The sequence below is a fragment of the Microcaecilia unicolor genome, chromosome 10 (assembly GCF_901765095.1).
Source record: "Microcaecilia unicolor chromosome 10, aMicUni1.1, whole genome shotgun sequence".
Classification (NCBI taxonomy): domain Eukaryota; kingdom Metazoa; phylum Chordata; class Amphibia; order Gymnophiona; family Siphonopidae; genus Microcaecilia; species Microcaecilia unicolor.
Window position 1 is genome coordinate 184722612 of NC_044040.1, and position 19468 is coordinate 184742079.

The 19468-nt window shown below is 42.5% G+C and overlaps 1 protein-coding gene across 1 annotated transcript in view; it reads right to left on the reverse strand.

The window, feature by feature from the left end:
- Window positions 1-19468, reverse strand: part of PLCH1 (phospholipase C eta 1) — a 184753-nt gene that overhangs the window by 59521 nt on the left and 105764 nt on the right. Inside the window, exons 7-9 of the mRNA XM_030217030.1 lie at window positions 17198-17401; window positions 14604-14724; window positions 8073-8244 (exon numbers count right to left, since the gene is read on the reverse strand). Coding sequence (XP_030072890.1) covers window positions 8073-8244; window positions 14604-14724; window positions 17198-17401 — 497 coding nt within the window. The remainder of the gene's footprint in view (window positions 1-8072; window positions 8245-14603; window positions 14725-17197; window positions 17402-19468) is intronic.

The window sequence follows — 19468 nt, forward strand, 5'->3', positions numbered from 1 at the left end:
ACGCGTGGCAATTTTGATTTTGCCCCATGTCTATTTTCGGCAAAAAAAAAAAAAGGCCTTTTTTGCAGATGCGCTGAAAAATGATTCTGTGCGTGCCCAAAACCCGTGCTTACACTACCGCAGGCCATTTTTCAGTGCACCTTTATTAAAGGACCCCTTAGTTTTTTTTTTTTTTTTATTGTATTGGTCCCAGACTCAGGTTTCTGCTTTCCTCTGTCGTCTCTTAGGGTCCTGTTTATTAAGCCATGCTAGAGGCGCATTCGCGTTTTGAGCGCATGCTAACCGTATAGATGCCCATAATATTCCTATGGGCGTCTAAACGGTTAGTGCATACTAAGTTTTGGCACGCACTAAGAACACTAGCGCACCTTAGTAAACAGGGCCCATAAACCCTTGCCAGTGTCTCCTGTCTATTTAACATTTCTTCTTTCTGCATTTCCCATCATCCATTATCATATTCTCTTTATCTACCACCTTTCTACTGACACCATCAGCATCAGCTTGGTTTCAGTGTTACCTTAGCTTCACAAATGATGAACAACAACATCTATTTTCCTATCATCTTTCAAGTTAAAATTTAAAAAATAAAAATCACAGGAAAGCCTATTTTTACAGATAAAACATTTTTATTCTAATCTGAAAATTTCTGGCTTTCATTTCTCACTCTACTGATCCATTAAAAAGATCATCTTTCATAATTCATTACTAAGTTTTTTTTCTACAAGGTGGTAATGAAAATGGAATACCAGTTTCTAGCTTCATAGCATGAATTTACATACCACCCCCGCACCCCCAATATTCAGCCAGGAACACTCTTGCTGTCCACCGTCGGTGTTAAACCGGACATTCAATATCAGGCTGTGCAGCGACCGGCATCAAATATCCGGTTTATTTTTGACTGTTGCAACTGAACCAGTTAAGCCGATATTCAGCGTTAACTTGTCAAATGATTACTGCTGGATTCTATATATTGCGCCTAGCATTCTGCACCTAAGAGTATTCCATAACAATGCGACCAACTTAATTGGCTTAACAAGCCAGTGTTGTTAATGGCACTTAACAAGCAATAATGAGCACTAATTGGCAATAATTAGAACTTACGCACATAACTCGCTAATCGTATGCTGCAACTCACTGTGCCTAAATTCTAATGCGCACAGGCAAAAAGAGGCATGGTTATGGGCGGGAAAATGGGCATTTCATAGGTGTTCCCAAATTTATGTGCATTGTTATAGAATATAGCCCAGTCCACCTAAATCTATGTGCAGGGATTTACGCCACATTTTTGTTGGTGTAAATGGATGTGCATAATTATAGGTGCTGGGCTATCAACTAAGCATATTCTATATACCGTGTCTAAATCTTATAGAATATGCTTAGGTGAAAATGATTTCTGCGCACATTTTCCAGGCGCCATATACAGAATTTCCCCCTTAGCAGTTAAAGATAGGCATGCTATTTATGTGGTCTATTTTAACCGCTAAACATATCCAGTTTAGCACTAAACATCCACGCCCAATCAGCTATATCATGCAATATAGCCAGTTGGTTAGCCAGATGCTCAGCGGAAGATAACCAGTTATCTCCTGCTGAATATGTGTGGTTAGGTGTTAAACCACTATTCAATTGGCCACAAGCCATTCCTGGCAGGTTAAATAGTTTTGAATATTGGCCAGATAGTATTTATACTATTCCCTTCTATTCTACATCCTTCTTAATTCCTCAATATAAGCTATATAAATACTTGAGTGCTTGCCTCAAGAACTTCATTCAACACAGTACACACAAAAATATACAGAACTGTGTTGGGGTGTATACTACCCACATGTTCACAGAGAGAGTGATGGATACTTAGAATGCCCTCCCGCGGCAGATGAAAACGGTATCGAAATTCAAACATGCGTGGGATAAACAAAGGAATCCTTTTCAGAAGGAATGGATCCTCAGAAGCTTAGCCGAGATTGGGTGGCAGAGCCGGTGGGGGGAGGCGGGGCTAGTGCTGGACAAGACTTCTATGGTCTGTGCCCTGAAAATGGCAGATACAAATCAAGGTAGGGTATACACAAAAAGTAGCACATATGAGTTTATCATGTTGGCAGACTGGATGGACCGTGCAGGTCTTTTTCTGCCGTCATCTACTATGTTACTATGTATTCAGCTGCACAATTTTATGAGCCATTTTCCATGTATAAAACATGCTTTACACATAGAAAAAAGCTTTATAAAATTATCTCTATACAGTATATTTATGGATAGCATCAAGTGCATAGCACAGCTGAACCTGAACCCTGACTGATTCACCCAGCCCTCACCCTTATCCCCGGAGTCGAGCCTCCGTACTCAACCAAGTTGCTCTCCCCACAATCCAACTTTCTTCCACTCCTCTGGGACTTATCTGAAAGTATGCCTTGTTGTCTAGTGCACAGGGCAACAGCAATCCTCCTCCACTCCTTCTCTTTTGTCATTGGGTTAAAATGGTGCATCTCACCCTACTAGTAATCTGGTAATCTTGAAGTACCACCCATTAGGTGTCAATTTGTTAAATAAGGGGGAGTTTTGTCTTGCTCCTTATGGTGGAAGGCTTGAAGTGTGTGTGTGTGGGGGGGGGGGGATTTTGTTCTAGGGAACGGTCTTCACTCAAGAGAAGACTGGATCGTAGGGTAGGGCTTGGTTATCAGGGGATTGATTTGCCCCAAGTTTTATTTTTTCAACAACTGGATTTGGGCAGTGCTGGAATCTGCATTACATGCATTAGCAGACAATATGGGTGCACCAGGTAAAATTCCCCAGGCCTGGTCTCCATGGGAAACCCGGAGCCAGGGTTTGTCTCTCTCCTGCTCCTGTCAGGACCCAGGTGATTGTGTTAATGAGATAACCCGGTCCCGGCACACAGGGGCTGGGCAGCAGTAGATGCACTGACGCAGAAAGGTAGGGGGCGGAGGTGGCCTGAGCGAGCGATGGGCAGCAGCGACAGCTGTGTCCTGAGTGAGGGTTTGGCAGCTGCATCCCAAGTAGGCTTGCCCCAGGCCCGGCTCTGTCTCTTGGTGGCCCTGAGTAATGGCAGCCCCTGTGATAAGATAATTCAGGGCAGATGCTGGCTATGCACTGACATTTACAGTACAGGCTTTGCACTTACAGTGCAGTGAGTGCAAAAAAAACTTATTACCCTTTAGTTAGCATGCTAATTAGTAATGACAAATGCTTTACAAAACAGATTGTAAGCTCCTTGAGCAGGGACTGTCCTTCCATGTTAAATTGTACAGTGCTGTGTAACCCTAGTAGCGCTTTAGAAATGTTAAGTAGTATGAACTTAAAAAGAAGGAAAACTACCGTATTTTTCGGACTATAAGACGCACTTTTTTCCCCCAAAATTTGGGAGGAAAATGGGGGGGTGCGTCTTATAGTCCGAAGGTAGATTTGGCTGGCTGGCAGGCCGCCCGCCCTCCGAGTTCGGGATCACCGTCAGGGTTACCTCCTCCCCCCCCTCCCCCTGTCACCACTTCTCCCTACTCACGCGATCTTCCCTGGTGGTCTAGTGATGTCAGGGCAGGAAAGAGCCCCCTCTTTCCTGCCCAGCGCACTGCTCTCCATCCTCCTGTATGCAGCCTGACGGTCTCAGCGAGATTCAAAATGGCCGCCGAGACTTCAATTCTCGGCAGCCATTTTGAATCTCGCCGAGACCGTCAGGCAGCAATGCATACAGGAGGATGGAGAGCAGCGCGCTGGGCAGGAAAGAGGGGGCTCTTTCCTGCCCCGACGTCACTAGACCACCAGGGAAGATCGCGTGAGTAGGGAGAAGTGGTGACAGGGCCGGGGGGGGGGGGGGGGGGGGGAGGTAACCCTGACGGCGAATCGGCGATCCCGAACTCGGAGGGAGGGATTCGGACAAGACGTACCAGAGCACCTAGGTTTTAGAGGAGGGAAAAAGGAAAAAAAAAATTTTCCTATTTCCCTCCTCTAAAACCTAGGTGTGTCTTATGGTCCGGTGCGTCTTATAGTCCGAAAAATACGGTACATACAACAGTGCAGAAGATACTTTCCAGAAATAATATTTGCTCTAATTTCTATTTTGCAACAATTAACATTTCTCTCTTCTATAAAATATAAAATTGACACTGCCTGTCAAATCCTATTACACAGTACAGAGAAAAAAAGTTCTCCACTCCCAATTTGACATCTATACAATGAACACTAAAGCCATTCATCTACACAGCTGTCTTTAGTCATCTAGACATTACTGGGTCAACTTACTGCCTGAAAGCATTATTTAAACGAATGCAATGTAAAGTGCTTGCTTAAATTATGCTCTTAAAAACCACTTACACATTATGACATAAACCTGTGGTGTTTGCCACAGTAACAGCACCAAAAGTATACGTATACTTTTGACTTCATTATGGTCCTATGAAGAAATGGTCAAAGAGATTTGTGCCTGTTTTCTCTGCAAGTAATTTTCCATCAGAAAAAAATATGTGTAGTTTTGATTTATGCAAAACTATGCAGGTTGTTTCCTTCCCAACTGAACTCTACACTAAGCAACATCTCTTAAAAAAAAAAAAAAATGTGGGTAAAAAACATATGCATTTTTGAACACCGCATATACTTTTCCCCACACCGACAGTTGGCAATAATCAGAATGTCCATTTCGCATCCCTTTCCTAATAATTTCTAGCATCCTGTTGGCTTTCTTGGCCGTCACCACACACTGGGCAGAAGATTTCAGTGTATTGTCTACAGTGACACCTAGATCTTTTTCTTGGGTGCTGACTCCTAAAGTGGAACCTAGCATCAAATAATTATGATTTGGATTATTCTTCCCAATGTGCATCACTTTGCATTTGTCCACATTAAATTTCATCTGCCATTTGGATGCCCAGTCTTCCAGTTTCCTAAGGTCTTCCTGCACGTTTTCAAAATCTGCATGCATTTTTACAACTCTGAATAGTTTTTTGTCATCTGCGAATTTAATCACCTCACTCGTTCCGTTTTCCAGATCATTTATAAATATGTTAAATAATATTGGTCCCACTACAGGTCCCTGTGCCAGTCCACTATTCACCCTCCTCCATTGAGAAAAATGGCCATTTAACCCATAGAAGGACATTGCCTCTTATCTCATCGACTTTTTAATTTTCTCAGGACTCTTTCATGAAAAACTTTGTCAAAAGCTTTCTGAAAATATAGATACACTATATCAATAGGCTCACCTTTAGTAACATGTTTATTTACACCTTCAAAGAAATGAAGCAAATTGGTGAGGCAAGACTTCCCTTGGCTGAACACATGCTGACTCTGTCTCAGGAAACCATGCTTGTCTATGAGTTCCGTAATTTCATTCTTTATAATAGTTTCCACTTTATTCCCCTACATTGAAATCAGGCTTACTGGTCTGTAATTTCCAGGATCACTCCTAGAACGCTTTATAAAAATCGTTATTATATTGGCCACCCTCCATTCTTCGGATTCTATGGACGATTTTAATGACAAGTTACAGATCACTAACAGATCAGCAATTTCATGTTTTGAGTTCTTTCAGTAGCCTGGGATGTATACCATCAGATCCAGGTGATTTATCACTCTTTAACTTGTCTATTTGGCTCAGTACATCTTCCAGGTTCAGAGAGATTTCTTTCAGTTCCTCCGCATCATTACCCTTGAAAACCATTTCCAGTACAGGTAGATCTCTTACATCTTCTTCCATAAAGACAGAAGCAAAGAATTCATTCAATAAATCTTTCTGCTATGGCCCTTTTAGTAGGGCGTGGAAATTCTAATTAATGCCAATTAGTGCTAATACTTGGTTAACATCCAATTATCAGCACTGATTAGCTTGATAATCAATTGGCTTCTGTGCATTGTTATGGAATACGCTTCGACTTCCACGCAGAAATCTTGGTGCAATATATAGAATCCTGGGGAAAGTGTACTCTCGAGAAGGTGAACTGCATTCATTTCAAACAAATGCCCATCCCTAGTTAGCATAATCCCACGCTGTTTTCCTGCAATAGACAGCTAATAGCTTGCTTTTTTATTTTATGTTTAAATCTTTTTATTGACTGAAAGATCAATACAAACAAGCAGAGAACTTCAACATGAACACTGTTCAAATACAAGAAAATCATTCAGCATTCCACAGTCAATGAAATTTTCTTTTTATCCCCAAACACCCCCACCCCATCCCTAATCCCTCTACTTTAAATCTATTTATTAAAGTATTCCAGTTATAAAGAGTAATCAGCAGTATAACCTGGGGGAACATAATACAGTTAACGTATTGCATTACCGAATAATATCTCAAAGGGCCTTGTTTCTTATAGCCCGACTTTAAGAGACATCATCTCTGGTAGAACCATATGTATGGCCTGCCCATGCTGCAAAATCTTATCAAATTTTCTCCATTCTGCTAGCATGAACCTTATAGAGTTTTGCCTAACCATGCTTGCTGGCAGGTAATGGCAACTTCTAATTTCCTTTTGATCAAGTAATGGTACAAAAATATTTTAAACATCATAGTGTCTCAGCCTACATTTCAATGCAATCATTAACTTCATACCCCTTGCCTCCACCCCTCCTCTCTTCTCAATCTATCCCCCCCTCCTTCCCTCCCTTAGCAAACCAAGCCTAGTTGGGAGTATCCTCGGGAGCCACTGAGAAAACACTTCAGGACTTAGCAGTTGTTCAACAGTTTTATCTTAATAATTCAACATTTGCAGTGCAGACTGCCAATTCCATCTGAACCTCTTTAGGAAACATATCATAACCCCACAATAGTATTGTTCACCATTATCTTCCATAGTGCGCAATAAGTCCCCCCCTCTCCCCCAACAGCACTGCTACACCCATCAGACTCTTGCTTGTCTACTCCCCCCCTCGCCCCCCTTTCCCCTTCCTCCTAGTTATCAGACCAATAAGGAAAATCCCCCCCTCCCCCCCTCTAAGGAGATACCCAGACTTTTGGTCTATATCTGAAATTGCTTTTTTATTTTAAAACTTGATATACCGCTATTTCTGCATAGAAGATCAGAACAAAATAATGATAATAAAACAGTAAAATGGAAAAGAGTGGCAATAAAATAGTAAAGAAATATTTGTGCAACTAACAAAGTAGCCAAGACTAATCCATGCAACTTCCCTCAGGAGAAGCCAACAGAGAAACAGCGATCATTCACCTCGAGGGAAACCCCAAAAATATGTGTAAAAAATGGGCCTTTAATTAGGTTTTAAGTCTAACAAATGATAGTTCACATCTCAAAGATGGAGGAAGATCATTCCAGAGCTTGGGTGCCAAAAAGACAAAACGGCTGACTCCGAAATTCTATATATGGCGCCTTAAGCTGTGCACGCTAATTTGGCAGTATGGCCAAAATTGCATGCACAACCTTAACTGATTAACAAGCCAATCAGCACCAATAATTGGTACTTAACCAATTAGCGGCACTAATTGGCTTTAATTAGAATTTATGCACACAGGGTTGTGGGCGTTTCAAAAAAACTATGTGCACTATTATGGAATACACCCAATCTACGCCTAAGTTTGGTGCAGGTCTTTAGGCCTGGTTTTAGGTGGCCTAAATGGGTGTACCAAAATTTTAGGCACAAGAACGGTACGTAGGCATATTCTATAAACTACACCTAACTTTAGGTGTAGCTTATAGAACCATGTTAATCGCATGGTTTTTCGGCCCCAATCTTTAAGGCACCATTTATAGAATTTGACCCCGAGTGTCTGGTTGATTCTTAATAGGCTGCCAAGAGTGGGAAAGCATGGGGTACAAATATAACAAAAAAAAATATACAGGCCTGTTTAGGAGAAGGAAGGAGTAAGTGGTGGGCATCTAGGGAGCAAAGGGATTGAGTGGGGGTACAGGTAATTATAATGGAAGAAAGGTAGGGGTAGATTCTCAGTGGAGAGCTTAGTGAATCGATCCCTTTATTAGAACAATGGGGCTCAATTTCAGCTGCTTTTTATCATGCTGCTGCTGTATGGGATAGATTTATGTGCCCAGATAGCAAATGCTTGTCAAAGATCATCCATCATTTTAAGTTTACATCCAGCACTGGCAGAAAATTACCTTCACTAGGATTTTTCCTTTCAAACTCTGTGGACTAGGAAGCTGCTTGGATTCTCCAATCTGAACAGATGACAGATCAAGCTTATCCCCAAATATTTCTTTCATGTACTGAGCAATCTTCTGTTGCTGTTGAATACTGCAGTGATTCTCAATTGACAAAACTACAGGGAACCTAGAAAGAAAAACGTCAGTGTTGAAGATGAATAATATAACCAGGACTGTAAGAAATTTCATTCTCAACATTTTAATATGTACGCATTTCTTTGGTGATGACACGTAAGACTGAGTTTTGTCTGCTAAATTTGGAACTTTATGGTTCTTTGCTTTTTAATTACATTGTGTCCTCTCGTTCTAATATGTAGGTATCTCTACTAGGATAATTTATTTGTATTACAGGTTTCATCTTTTCTTACCACTATTCTTATCTCACTCACATAGTCCTGTTTTCTATGTAACTTACATAATGTTCTGTTGTGTATTAGGAATTGGTTGATGGATAGAAAAAACAGAGGGTAGGGTTAAATTACTAATTCTCTCAGCTGAGAAGAGTGAATAATGGAGTGTACTGGGACCGGTGCTATTTAACATATTTATTAATTATCTGGAAATGGGAACGATGAGTGAGGTGATTAAATCTGCAGACAGCACAAAACTATTCAAAGTTGTTAAAACTCATGTGAATTTTGAAAAATTGCAGGAAGACCTTAGGATATTGGAAGACTGGGCATCCAAATGGCAGATAAGATTTAATGAGAAACAAGTGCAAAGTGATGCACATTGGGCAGAAAAATCCAAATCATAACTATTTGATGCTAGGTTCCACTTTAGGAGTCAGCACCCAAGAAAAAGACCTAGGTGTCATCGTGGATAATATTTATTTATTTCACTATATAAAAATCATTTTCTAGGGTAAAGTAACTTTTTTTTATTAGGGGGAGGGACTGAGGAAATTCAGAAGGAAAAACATAAGGGGGAAAAGTCACTTAAGCAGCAGAAAGAAGAAATAAGAGCAAAGAGACTCTCAGGGCAGTGAAGCAAACTGCTGTGCATGCTGAGAAAGACCTTTTTAGGTTTTTTGTTAGTTGTGTCAGTGCCATTGTACAACACAACCCACTTGGGTGGCTGATTCATTATGCTTATCAATAGAGAAACTTATTAAATGTGAAATATAAAATGTGGTCTGCTACTTCAGATAAGAAGCTTACAAAATGAGTAGCATAAAACTCAATATTTTATCAAGTACTCCAATCTTCTGTATATTATTTCATTTATTTTGTTACATTTGTACCCCGCGCTTTCCCACTCATGGCAGGCTCAATGCGGCTTACATGGGGCAATGGAGAGTTAAGTGACTTGCCCAGAGTCACAAGGAGCTGCCTGTGCCTGAAGTGGGAATTGAACTCAGTTCCTCAGTTCCCCAGGACCAAAGTCCACCACCCTAACCACTAGGCCACTCCTCCACTCCTCATATGTACATAAGTACATAAGTAATGCCACACTGGGAAAAGACCAAGGGTCCATCGAGCCCAACTTCCTGTCCACGACAGCAGCCAATCCAGGCCAAGGGCACCTGGCAATAATAAAATTGGTATACTTCTCACTACAAACTGTAGGGTGAGTAGGATTACTTATTAAAATATTTTTTAATAGGTTAAGGTGGAAATACCTTGGCATATTAAAGGCAAAACAAAAACTAACCCTTGTGCTGGGACATACCTGTCAAGTTTATTAAGAGAAATTTGAAACATAAAGCATTTAGGGCCCTTCTTACAAAGAGGAAGTACCACCGGGCTACCGCAGCAGCCCAGCAGTACTCCCCACCTCCAGTGCACCATCATATCCAGCACTACAAAAATATATTTATTTTTGTAGCGCCGGTGTGTACCCCCCGAAATGGCCGCACGGCAAGTGCTTTATTTGTCATACGGCCATTTCCTGCCAACAAGCAAGACGTACCCTTTTACCCGCTGAGGTAAAAGGGGGCCTCGGCGCACGTCAAAAACATACGCTGACGCCAGCGCAAGCCCCTTTTTGCCGCAGCTTTGAAAAAGGGGCCCTTAGACTTTCAGAAAGTATCATTCTTTTCTTTCCTTGATGTACAATTCACTTTTAAATAACTGCAAACAGTAGCGATATGTACAGAAAAAAAAAATATTTTGTTTATCTTCTGGCAATTTTGGACTTTTCCTCCCTCTTCGGGCATTTCTTCATTGTGTTGCACATTTGTTTTAATAAAACAAAAAATTAAGAGGCATTAATTTTAAACTTGTGTAAATAAGTTAATGTACATTAAAATGTGCACGCAAAATAGAATTAAGGTGAACAAAAACAGTAAATTCTACCTGACCAGACACTGATCTGAGGAAGCCCGTTTAAGGAGGAAGTCCAGTGACACTGCACTGAAGGGATAGAGGTCATGTACAGCAACATTGTACTTACTTTTATCAGTGTTGCCATGGGATCTCCCAACATCTTTCTTCAATAAAATGAGTCAAATATCTTCTCCCTCTCACCCCCGACATCCAGAGAAGCACGTAAGCACATCAGGGGTCATTTAGTAAAGCTTAGCTCGAGTTATCTGCAGCAGTGCCCATTTTATTCTTATGGGCCCTGCTGCAGATAACTCGAGCTAAGCTTTAGTAAAAGACCCCCATCATTTCCTGCTTCGAAGAGACCAAATCTGACAATAACAGCTGCACGATTTCAGTGGTGGTTATCATGAGACTTAGCTCCAAACAGGAGATGATGTCCTCAAGCATTTCTCCAGCTATCCAGGGATTGTGTTCAGCTAATTTTACTGAAAGCAGGTGTTAAAGGTTAGTACAGTGTTACTCCACTCTGCCTCCTCCTGCTAAATTTAAGGCTATGTATGGGGGAGGGGTGCCCTCAACTGAAGTTTGCTTGGGGGCCCCAATATGATCTTAGACCACTGTATGGAAATGAACTGACTACATGCAAATGAATGCATATCCTTAGCATGCAAATTTTGAAGAATAGCTTGGGACCAACAAACTTTCACCTCCAACAGTGGATAAAACCTTTGACTTTACAAATGGGGGTAATTATATAACTGTGCACCTTTATACACGTTCCCAGAGAGCAATATCAACAAAGAAACTCTTGCAGAATCTCTGGCATTTCTTTTTATGCACTATTCTATTTTTTTTAATCACTTTTATCTTTTTTACAAGATTCCCTTGCAAAAAGGAAATACAGAGAAAGAATGTATACAAACAAAAACCAACAGGAAATTATCTCATAGAAATTATTTAACCACAATCAATCTCTTCCTTAGACCACAAATGACTAAATGAGGGGGACTGTTTTACAGACGAGGAGATCCAAAATACAAGAAGAAAAAGAAAATATTGTTATATGGCTTGTCCTTAATTCCCACTTTAATCTATACTTAATCAGTTGTTCTATCTCTCATTTCTTCGGTCTATTACATAGCTTTTTCATGTCCAAAAATGTTTGAAGTTGTTCTGGTTCAAAGAAAACATATTTATTCCCAAAAAATTGTATTAGGCATTTGCATGGATATGCCAGTAAAAATGTTGCACCCAACGCCTTTGTCTCTTCTCTAAGCGCTAGGAACTGTTTCCTTCTATCCTGTGTTGTCTTTGTAACATCTGGAAAGACCCAAAATTCTCTGTCCACAAAATGTTTTTAGGGAATTCTTAAAGTATAACTTTATTACTGAGTTTAAATCTTGTTCGAATACAAACGAGACAATTAGAGTTCGTCGTTGAGTCACATCAGACAGTGATTCTTCCAGTAGTGCGGCTATATCTTGAATTTCTAACGGGGGTTCTTGATTTAAAGGCAAATTCCCTAGACCTTTAGGCTCTACCCCGATCTGTGAAGATATTGGTAGATAATAGTCCTTATTAAGCGGAGGAATAGCCGTAGAAGGATATTGTAAAACGTCCAGCAAATATTTTTTAAAGAAATCAGTTGAACTTATTCCTGTAGCCATAGGGAAATTTAAAATCCTTATATTCAATCGCCTGTTATAATTCTCAAATTTGCTCTATTTTTCTACAAGTCAAAATTTTATCTTTTATTGATAGTTCAGTAGTAGTGTCACGTCTGTGGCCGTGACCACCCTCATACTTACCCTGTTTCTGGGAGTCAGTGGCTGTGCTGGCTTCTGCTTGTCTCTGTGTCTGTCTCTGTCTTAGTTTCTCTCTGGCTCTGTGTGCTGATTGCCTTACTGGACCTCACCTGTGTGGGCTATGCCTCTTCCAAGATGGCTGCCGCCTCCTCTATGCCAGTATCCAAGATGGCTCCTGCTTGTCCTTCCTGTGGGCTCACTTCCTCTGTGTGTCAAGCCTCTGTTTGGAGGCAAGGAACTTCCTGCTTCTATCCTGCTGGTGGTGACTCATCAGTGAGTTCCTTTATAAGGAAGGCCTGTGCTTGCAGTCAGTGCCTTCGCATGGTGTCATTGTCTGGTGTCATGCCCAGAGGCCGACAGGTTAGTTAGTGTGTTGCTGCACTGCTTCTAAGCCTGTCTTCTGTGTAGGCTTGCCCTTCTGCCTAGTACCTGTGGGCTGCTTGCCCTTCTGTGTGGGCTAGTGCCCTTCGGTTCCCAGTACCTGTGGGCTGCTAGCCTTCTGCCTTTAGTCTGTGTTTAGAGCCTGCTGTTCAGCCCTGGTTTCCCCGTCTGTGTTGGCAGCCTGACCTACTCCCTGCTTGTATATTGTGTGTGCACATCCTGAACCTTGTATATCCTGTGTGCACATCCTGGCTGCTATCCTTCTGCCTTTAGTCTGTGTTTAGAGCCTGCTGTTCAGCCCCGGGTTCCCCGTCTGTGTTTGCAGCCTGCCCTACTCCCTGCTTGTATATTCTGTGTGCACATCCTGAACCTTGTATATCCTGTGTGCACATCCTGGCTGCTAGTCCTTCTGCCTTCGCTGTGGAGGTAGCCTCTGCAGCTCAGTCCGAGTTTCCCCATCTGTGTTTGCAGCCTGCCCTACTCCCTGCTTGTATATTCTGTGTGCACATCCTGAACCTTGTATATCCTGTGTGCACATCCTGGTCCCTGCTTGTTCGTCCTGAGTCCTGGTTTTGGCTAGCTAGTGTTATCCGGTTTCCCGCTCTGCCTAGCTACCTTCTACCTTGTACCTTGCTTGTATATCCTGTGTGCTTATCCGGATCCCTGCTTATGTATCCTGATTCCTGTATCTGTCTAGCTAGCGTGTATCTTCTGGGGGATTTATCCTGTTACCCGCCTCGACCTAGCTAGTGGGTTTGCCCTGTGGGTATTCCCTGTCTCCCCTTCTTCCTTGCTTGTATGTCTGCCCTAGTTCCTGCTCCTGATAAGCTTCTGTCTGTCTAGTCTGTCTGGTGTGTCTGGCTTAGCGGCTGCGTGCAGTGCTTAGTGCAGTCTAGTATTGTTCCCTCGTGTTTCCTAGACCCGAGCTGGGTCCTCTGGATCTTCAGTTCCGGCCTTGCCCTACAAGTCCTGTCGGCCGCCCGCACGCTAGAGCTCAACTCTAGCGGAAAGGTGGCTAAGTACAGGTGAAGCGGTTCCTGTTCTGCCGGTTCAGTTGCCTACTTCCAGTCCAGAGTTCCGGTCCGGTCCTTCCGGACGTCCAGTTCCAAGATGGTCTTGCCTGCCTCTGCCGCCCCGCGGCAGGGGCCCAAGGGCTCACAAATCCCAGTGCTGCCTTGAGGACCTGACAGTATGCCAAGGCCCTCGAGAACGCGACAGTAGATTTTAAATCTTTAACTTCTTGTTGCATAGATGATATTTGATTCATTGAGTCCTGTTTAACTTTTTCTAATGAAGTAGTTAAAGTTTCAACTTTACTCACAACAAGAGCCGTTTCCTGGGCTGACTTTGAAACTGCCGTTGTTAAAGCCTGTATAGCTCTCCAAATAGACTCCAGTGTAATCTCCGTGGGAGCTGCAAGCTCCACGATCACTTCTCCTGCAGTCTGGGCTGGTGCACTGCCGAACAAGGCCCAACCGCCATCGTCTCCCGATTCAGCTGGGCCCTCTGCACTCCGCCCAAAGAATGCAGGACATGGAGGAGGATTAAGATCCGGAGGTGATAAAGATGTCTCTAGCCCAAGAGATCCGACGCTCCTCCTTTGGCTCTCAGCTCGGGATCAACCGTTCTGGTAGGTGGGACGCTCGACGCATAGCGATCAATCGTCTGCTGGATCGGGGACGATGTTCTGGCCAGCAGCAGTTGGCCTTTCACCGCCCCCTTCCTTTTAGTATGAGGCATCGAAATAGGAAATTCAACAATAGAAATGCCAGCAAACAACTCCGATCAGGAAGCAAACGTGCTCAGGATGCCATCTTGACACGCCCCCCCACCCCCACACTATTCTATTTAACTGACTGCACAACTGACACTTCTATGAAGATGCATATGTACTGTGGCTACTTATTTTGTAGCATTTCCATAAAAATGAACAAGTTTGAAAATATAAAAAACTGATATCATGAAAAAACAAAATGAATATAATATTTCCTACGCAAATTCTTCTGGTTTACTCTCATTTTCTTTACACTTACTCATTTCTGACAAAGGCATATCTATTGATTGCTTCTACAACATCTCTGAAGAGTATTTTTGAAGTTAGTGTATAACCATGATGTACCACCGGCTCACCATCTGGACCATCCCAGCAGTCAACTGTCAAAAAAAAAAAAAAAGAATACTGGAAATGACAAGATGACCAACACTTGGGCAAGTGAAATCAATACTTCAGAAGACTGCGTAAAAGCTGAACCATGAAAGTATTTTATAACAATACTGAATCGATAGATAACTATACCAGATAAGAAACTGTAGATGAAATTTCCACGTATGTTTTAGGTACTGAAGCCTAGCATAAATCTGATAATCAATACATAAAAAAAAAAAAAAAGAACATCAATAGGCGTTTGAAATAAAAATCAACTGCTTGCCTATGCCTCAAGCAGTGGCGTAGCCAGTATGGAGCCACAGGGGCCTGGGCCCCCTGTAGATTTGCCCCTGGACCCCCCTGCTGACGACCCTCTCGACCCCCCCTCCCGCCACCAACCCGCCGTCGGCTACCTTTGCTGGCAGGGGACCCCAACCCCCGCCAGCCGAGCCAAGGTCCTCTTCTTCCCAATCCCGCGCAAGGCTTCGCTCTAGTCTGATGTCCTGCACATTGTACGTGCAGGACGTCAGACTCACAGAAACAGAACGAAGCCTTGCAAGGGAGGAGGGGGTCGAGAGGGTCGGCGGCGGGGGGGTCAAAGTTGATGGCGGGGTGCAAGGAGCTGCAAGCCTGCGCAAGGTGGGTCAGTGGGATGGGTGCTGGGCAGCCAGGGAGCCTTTCCCACTGAGCACTGGGAAGGAGGAGAGAGCAGAAGGGGGTGTATAACCCCAAAGGTGATCCCGAGCACCATTTTTGCTGGCGTTCGGGGAGAGTGCATCCCTCCCTTCCTAACTGATTGGATTTAAACTTACACACTTGCAGCTTTTGGGGTGGGTGTACCCAAGTCTGATTTGAGATAAGGTTTGCAGCTGAGACAGCTGCGCCTCAAGTTGAATCCCCTTGCTGGGTGGCGAGGAGTTCTGGAGTTTCTTTTATCTGAACTGATAGTCTTGCTAATGGCGGCGGACTGGGATTTGCATGTGAAAGCTAGAGGCTTTGGGTGTTGGCTTGGGTACCCTAGCTTTATAAAGAGGTTGTTTTGAATAAAGCTGCAGTCAAGTTATTGCTAGTTTCAATTCCATGAGTCCTGTGTTTATTTATGTGAGTTATAGAAGTTTTTGGGCAGGATCGAGAAGTCACAGTTGCCTATGTTATATATGAGATGCAAAGAGTATCACCCTAAGGAAACTGTCGGTCTCCGAAGCTAGCTCCAAGCTAACAACAAGGAAAATATGGTGCCAAAACTGAAGCTCCAAAGAAAACCACAGTAATGCTGGAGAAATAGAAGGGAACTCAAAATGGATAAGCAAAGAAAGAAAACCAGTTAGAGGTGCCCGATGAACAAATATTAGAAACATGACTGAAAGCCCTGTCTTTTTTTTTTTTATGAGAAAAAAAGTTGAAGAAGGAACCCAGCACGGCCAAGCTTCACCCTGGCTCTGGGCAATTTGCAGCACAAGTTGCCTCTCCACATTCTGAACAGAAGAAGAGGGCAAGAAGACAAGGGGGTTATGGACCTGACACCACCAGGAGTCACCCCAGCTCCAAGAAATCTCAGCATAATAAAAAGGGAGCCTCTCCCATTGGCTGAACTCTGTGCTCAACTGACAGCCCCACAGTCCACCAGATCAGGAGCTGGTTGATAAGCACTACATGGGAGCTGCACATACCATCCACCATCTGCTGAAGACATTAAAATACTGAACATTCTGGGGCTATGCAGTGCCCTTAGAGGGCAAATCATACAAAACTACCGTATTTTTCGGACTATAAGACGCACTGGACCATAAGACGCACCTAGGTGCTCCGGTGCGTCTTGTCCGAATCCCTCCCTCCGAGTTCGGGATCGCCCTCCCCCCGGCCCTGTCACCACTTCTCCCTACTCACATCACGCGATCTTCCCTGGTGGTCTAGAATTGAAGTCTCGGCGGCCATTTTGAATCTCGCCGAGACCGTCAGGCTGCATACAGGAGGATGGAGAGCAGAGCACTGGGCAGGAAAGCGGGGGCTCTTTCCTGCCTCGATGTCACTAGACCACCAGGGAAGATCGCGTGAGTAGGGAGAAGTGGTGACAGGGCCATCCCGAACTCGGAGGGCGGGCGATCGATCCTGAACTCGGAGGGAGGGAGGGAAATCTCTACCTTCGGACTATAAGACGCACCCCCCATTTTCCTCCCAAATTTGAGGGGGGAAAAAGTGCGTCTTATAGTCCGAAAAATACGGTACTTTCTTTTCATGTCTCCATCTGCTAGTGGGCGTGCACAACAATCCCACTGGTCTGGTCTGGGATGGATGCAAAGGAAATATGTTTTATTTTAATAGGCTCACTCAGTTTCACAACTTCAGGAGCAAAGGACTGACAATGTAGTAAACTGTAAGGATATCACAGAAAACTAGATGCAATAATCTCGCCTCAAAAAAAAAATATTTTGGTTATATTGCCATCAAAATACATATTGAAAAAAATGGAAGCGAGAATACCTTCTATACAGCGGCAACCATCCTGCAATACCCAAGCATACATGTCCACTTTGGACTGAGAAAGTAATTGGTCCCCAGTCAAATATGTGTTGTGAGATGAGGCAACGTAGTAGTTACAAAGGGGTTGATCCATGTCTTGATAAACCTCGCAGTGCAAAGGGTTAAATATGTCACCAGCAGGGCTCCGCATAAAACTGGTAAAACCTTTAAAAAATAAAAATAAAAGTGTTTTACAGAAAGAATTTAAAAAATAATGAAAGTACTTCCATTTTTATAACGCCATACAGAATCAATAAAAGATGTTTTCAAGCCTTTAGAGAAAATATTTCCAAATCCCCACCAGTATTATGAGAAAAGGTTCCTCCTTAGGAAATGCCTCAGGTTAGATGCTAAAAAAAATAATAATTCAAGAAGTAAACAAAAACCTCACAGGATTACAAAAGGTTTTGCAATTGTTCTCTTTAACCCACATATATCTGGAAAAAAGCATGTAGTGTAAATATGAACTGTAGATATTAATTAAAAGTAGGGAATGCATATTCAAAACATAAAATATTGGAAAAAAGTTGCTTATAGCAACACTGAGTCATACTGACTTGAGAATTAAAAGAAATTCTATGTGAAAAAGTAATAAAAGAAATAGCTTAAATAACAAACAGTAATAATGTAAGAATCTGAGTGCATTGATCTGTAATCCCTTAAAGCAGACCTGATTTTAGATTGTTTCAGCCCCAATGCCCTGAAAAATGTGTTTGTGTATGTGGGTGAATATTTTCTAAAACTCTAGAGAAATTCTCTGTCAAATCCAAGCAGCAGAATTCCCCGTTTCAGTTAATTCAATAAAATTGTCATAGTAACAGAAGACCCCCTAAGCCACAATCATTTCTACTGAAAATCATGAAGTTGAATGTACTGCTTGTGGAAGTATAAAACAAGAATTTTTTAAAAAAAATAATGATTTATGTTCATCTTCACATTAACCAGAAAGGGCCCTGTTTATTAAGGTGCACTAGCATTTTTAGCGCGTGCTGTGTAGACATCCATAGGAATATTATAGGTATTTACATGGTAAGCACGTGCTAAAGCTTAGCGTGCACTAAAAACGCTAAGGCATCTCTAGCTCAGCTTAGTAAACAAGACCTAAAATGCTGAGCACTGCCAACCACAGAAGACTAATAACTTTCTAGCCACCAGTCAGCATGGTATTAAAATAATTACAAGTAAATAGGAAGGCAGGAAAGGCCAATTGGACTATGATTTTACCACACAGTAGCTGCATCGTTTAATGCAGCACTTACTGTGAGAATTCCCACTATTTTCTATTGCACGTGACGCATTAACATTCAGATTAACGCGCAGTATCTGTTCCCAAGTCAATGCAGAAGCACTTAACACAGGACTACTTACTGCCTCCAAATAGGAGGTACTAACTCCTCGTTAGGCAGTTAGCATGCAGTTAACGCAGCACATTACTTGCCAAAAGCTTCTTTGCATACTCTCTGCCCATACCACGCCTTCAACACTTAATGCATGGTTTGCCACATGATAACCATGAAAATACTGCAAAGTCCCTTAACGTGGCTCTCCACTAGCGGTTGCTATATGGTAAAATGCACAATAAGCAGTGAATTCTATAAACTGCACCTAAAAACTCAGCGCGGAAAATGCTTAAACGCTATTCTATAAGCCACGCCTAAAGTTAGGCACGGTTTATATAACAGCACTTAGGCACAGGGATCATGTGTAAACTTAGGCGCATTCATTTGCACCAACAAAAACGTGGTGCAAATGCCCCCCACCTAAATTTACCTGCGGAAACCTCATATTCTATAATTACGCACATAACTGAAATCCACATCCATGCTCCAACCTGAAATGCCCATGATCCTCCCATTTCTGCATGGATCACGTACCTAAATTTACATATGTACATATTAATTGATTTCAATTAGTGTCAATCATTATTTATTAAAAGGCCGATTATTAGCACTAATTGGCTGACTATTCAATTAAATTGTGCGCACGCCCAAATTTGCATGCACAATTTTTGATGGCTTTTATAGAATTAGGGGGTAAGTACTTACCACAGTTTAGTAAAAGAGTCCCCAAATTCAGAACTTTCTACATTCTGTGGCATCCCCAGTCCCAGTATACCCAAGATGTGGAAAATCTGACTCCAACACAGAACTCTCTACAAGATGGTCCCCCGTAGTTATTTCAATGCAATTTCCTACAGGAAATTTGAGTTCATGCATGACTTTAGGTTTGCTG